At 34.7% G+C, this 3,527-nt stretch overlaps 1 protein-coding gene across 1 annotated transcript in view; it reads right to left on the bottom strand.

Moving 5' to 3' along the window:
* Positions 1-1,453, bottom strand: part of LOC115880520 — a 6,917-nt gene extending 5,464 nt beyond the window's left edge. Inside the window, exons 1-2 of the mRNA XM_030897738.1 lie at positions 1,294-1,453; positions 748-1,201 (exon numbers count right to left, since the gene is read on the bottom strand). Coding sequence (XP_030753598.1) covers positions 748-1,201; positions 1,294-1,453 — 614 coding nt within the window. The remainder of the gene's footprint in view (positions 1-747; positions 1,202-1,293) is intronic.
* Positions 1,454-3,527: the final 2,074 nt, after the last annotated feature.

Below are 3,527 nucleotides of genomic sequence, written 5' to 3'. Positions count from 1 at the left end.
CAACAGAGAACCCATCTCTCCAGGTTGTAGGTATGATTAATAATTAGTACCAGCGCTGATTAGCTACTATAAACACCTGGTTCCAATGTTACATTGTATGGTTTCTTTGTTTCAGATTAGCCATTACATTACGATTTTTGGCTACTGGTGACAGTTATCCGAGCCTTTCATATGGTTTCCTAGTTGGAGTATCTACAATATGTGAGATAATTAAAGAAACATGTTGCATTATTTGGAATTTACTACAGCCTTTACAGTTGCCTGTTTTGACAAAAAAAGAGTGAAAAAGTATTTCTGAAAATTTCTTGTCTTTATGGTCATTACCAAACTGTGTGGGAGCAATTGATGGCAAGCACATCATTATGCAGGCGCCATCCAACACCGGATCTTTGTTTTATAATTATAAGAAATCATTTAGTATCATTCTATTGGCAGTTTGTGATGCCAAGTATAATTTCATCTGTGTAGACATTGGTGCATATGGGTCTCACAGTGACGGTGGGGTATTAAATAATTCTTCCTTTGGCAAAAAGTTATTGGCTGATGACCTGGATATACCACAATCAGAAGAACTACCTTCTAAAACTAATATTTGCAAAACTATGAAATTCTTGATTATTGCTAGTCGGTAGATCTTAATGTTTTTGTAAAGTTTATAATGGTCACCTGCAAGTCCTCCATCAAGATGCATTTGGCTCTCCAATATTCTTTAGTTCGAAAACCATAAGTTGACCAAATAGTTCATACCTGTTAGTATCTTTTTTATTACTATTTAAATTTGTAATCGCTGTAGAAACATCCAGCAGAACACTGTCGATTTGTTTTATATCTGTTTCCATTGTAGATTTTCCTTTGCGTTTCTTTGGTGTAGGTGCATTCAAGCGTTTATTATCTATAGTGCTTGTTGATGCAACTGTATTAGGATCTTCCTCTTCAAATTGAAGTATGATGCTTTCTTCATCTGAATTAACAAGACTTGATGATTGATTGGCTTGTGATTCATCAACTTGAACAGGAACGTTTGATGTTGTATGCCTCTGGGATTCTTCACCGCATTTATACATGTATTTAAAAAAACTCATAAGGGGCCAAACTGGTCTTGCTGAAGCAGGAGCCCCACTTCTTCCTAGTTTTTCTATTATTTGCAATTCCCTTCTATACTTCTCTCTAAAGCTTTTAAATCGAGCTTTCGCTTCAGGAACTAAAAACAAATACGATTAAATCAAATATCATGCCATAATTACAAAAAACAGTTCGCTCTACGTCTCGTCCGTATCACAACAACCAACAAACCTGTGCAAAATAGACTCTTGGCTACAGAGGCCCAACAATTTTCTTTTTGTAAAATAGATTTATATCCTTTGTCTGTTTTGTCGTACAGTGGTTTATAATTGGCAACACACTGCAGTAAGAATTCGTCATTTACACAACTATTACATTCCGTGTTTTCCATTTTTCAAAACAAAAACAAAACTAAAAGCCGCTGACTCTAACCTAACTTCATTAATCCTGAAGCATAGCCCTGAAGTTATTATGAATGGCAAATTTTGTGCTGGAATGCGTGCCAAAGTGCCACTCGGCCGGCGAATTCATTACGAATGTAGCTTTATTCACTTCCTTTATGGTTGAATGTAATTTACAAAACACAGGTTTCTGAACTTTATGTCACCTTACTGGGAACTTAGGAAATGTACAAACACTTTATTTTCATTTTGGTCGTCTGGTGGCTGTAGATGCGTTTAGGTACATTATAAGCAGGCTTGGACGAACTGTTTGAAGCGGCTTGGGAACATAAAGAAATTTGATATTACATCTTTGGGTTAATTTTATGAAACAATTAATAAATTTCACAAAACAAAAATAAATTTTAGAAGAGAATATAATAATAGATTCTTTAATGGAGGAGTTAAAGTAAACATCTCCAATAAAAATCACCTCAAAAGTCAGCAATCCTATAATGTCTTTATTTAAATTTATTATAATCCACGCACACACACATCTCTCTCTAAATTTTCCATAGTAAGTCGATTCCATAATCGATTTTTTATGTATTTAGGGGTCGAGAAGCATTTTTCGTACCCTACTTGTACGCACGTTAAACTAAGGGCACACTGGTAGGCTTTAAGGAGATGATTATAAGAATGAATGTATAATTTGTATTTCCACAAAATATTATAACAGCAAACTAAAAAAATACAAGCATTGTTTACATCGTGAGTGTGAAGAAAATTTTGTCTAGAAACTTCTAATTTATTAACTGTGTCGTCTGCATCATCTTCACCTTTATCGTTTTACTCAATTTCGTCGTTCTCAAGTCAGTTCATTTTTTTCTAAAATCACTCAACTCGTTCCGCAAAACTTGCCCCGTCCTGTGCTAGTAATTTACCTAATTTATTCACAGGATCATCTGGTATTGGTTCGATAAAATTATTTGGATTAAACATGAAAAATCAGCACAAATATCCCTAAGCTTTGAATGTGGCAATGGACACATGAACTTCTCTTCGAATTTAAAAATGGGCGTAGTTGGAGGTGCGTCATCCGCTTCCCTCTCTGGCATCTCCTTTTGTACGAAAACGAGTTGCGGGTAATGAGTCCTGAACTATGACGTCATTACTTGTCTCTTCTAATTATGCATTTGCCCAATTCACAAACTTTGGCGTTTACTAACACTATATTGCGTGGTTATTTTTTCAAGTATTATAAGTTGATGGAATCATTTGTTGCGCTAATATATACCTATATAATTTAGGTGTTAAGGCCGTCTGTTTCGAGGTATCTTGATAAAGGTCTTGTTTGAAAGATTTTTAAGTAAGGTAGCGCAGGCAAATATATCCCGCCTTAATCTAATTTCTACTTGAATATATTATTGTACGTTTTTTCCCAACATAATTAGTAATCATATGGCTGACATATCTACATAATTTAGATTGGTCAGCAATGATTATATGTGGCCCATATTAAAATATCCCCATGCTTAAAACGAATGACGAGGTTTAATTTTTTATAGCTGTTTTAGCAATGTTAGAAACAAATACATTTATTATCTAAAAGCGCAATAAACAAAAACACAAAAATTCAAATTATATAAAAAATGAAAAAGAAGTCAACAACACTCAAAATCTATATATAAATATTGTAGCGTTTTATTTTTCTTTTTATAAAATTCCAAATTTTAGTATTGCTGGCGCCATCTATTCGCTAGATGTTAAACTTCATTCAGTACAGGTAGCGGTTCCTTTCCATAAAAACAAATTTCATTCAGTATAGACGATAGAGGTCACTTAATTGCCTTTGGTCATATGACCTGTCAATTCGAAGACTTCCGTTTTGTGAAAAGGAGGACAGAGGCTTTTTCCGAGAGATTGAGATCAGAAAAAGACGCGTGGTTCAGCGTCCGACGAATCTCAGAGAAAAAGGGCTTCCTGAAACACTTTTCCTAACAGTAAAGGCACGGGTATCCAAAGGTGGAGATTTGAAATCCTGTAGAATATACTGTTCAGAGCCTAGTTCGTGTTTTTTTGGCC

The sequence above is a fragment of the Sitophilus oryzae genome, unplaced genomic scaffold (assembly GCF_002938485.1).
Source record: "Sitophilus oryzae breed Bouriz unplaced genomic scaffold, Soryzae_2.0 scaffold_1625_pilon_pilon, whole genome shotgun sequence".
NCBI lineage: Eukaryota > Metazoa > Arthropoda > Insecta > Coleoptera > Curculionidae > Sitophilus > Sitophilus oryzae.
Note: the sequence above shows the minus strand (reverse complement) of the source record. Positions and strands in the feature narration are given on the sequence as shown.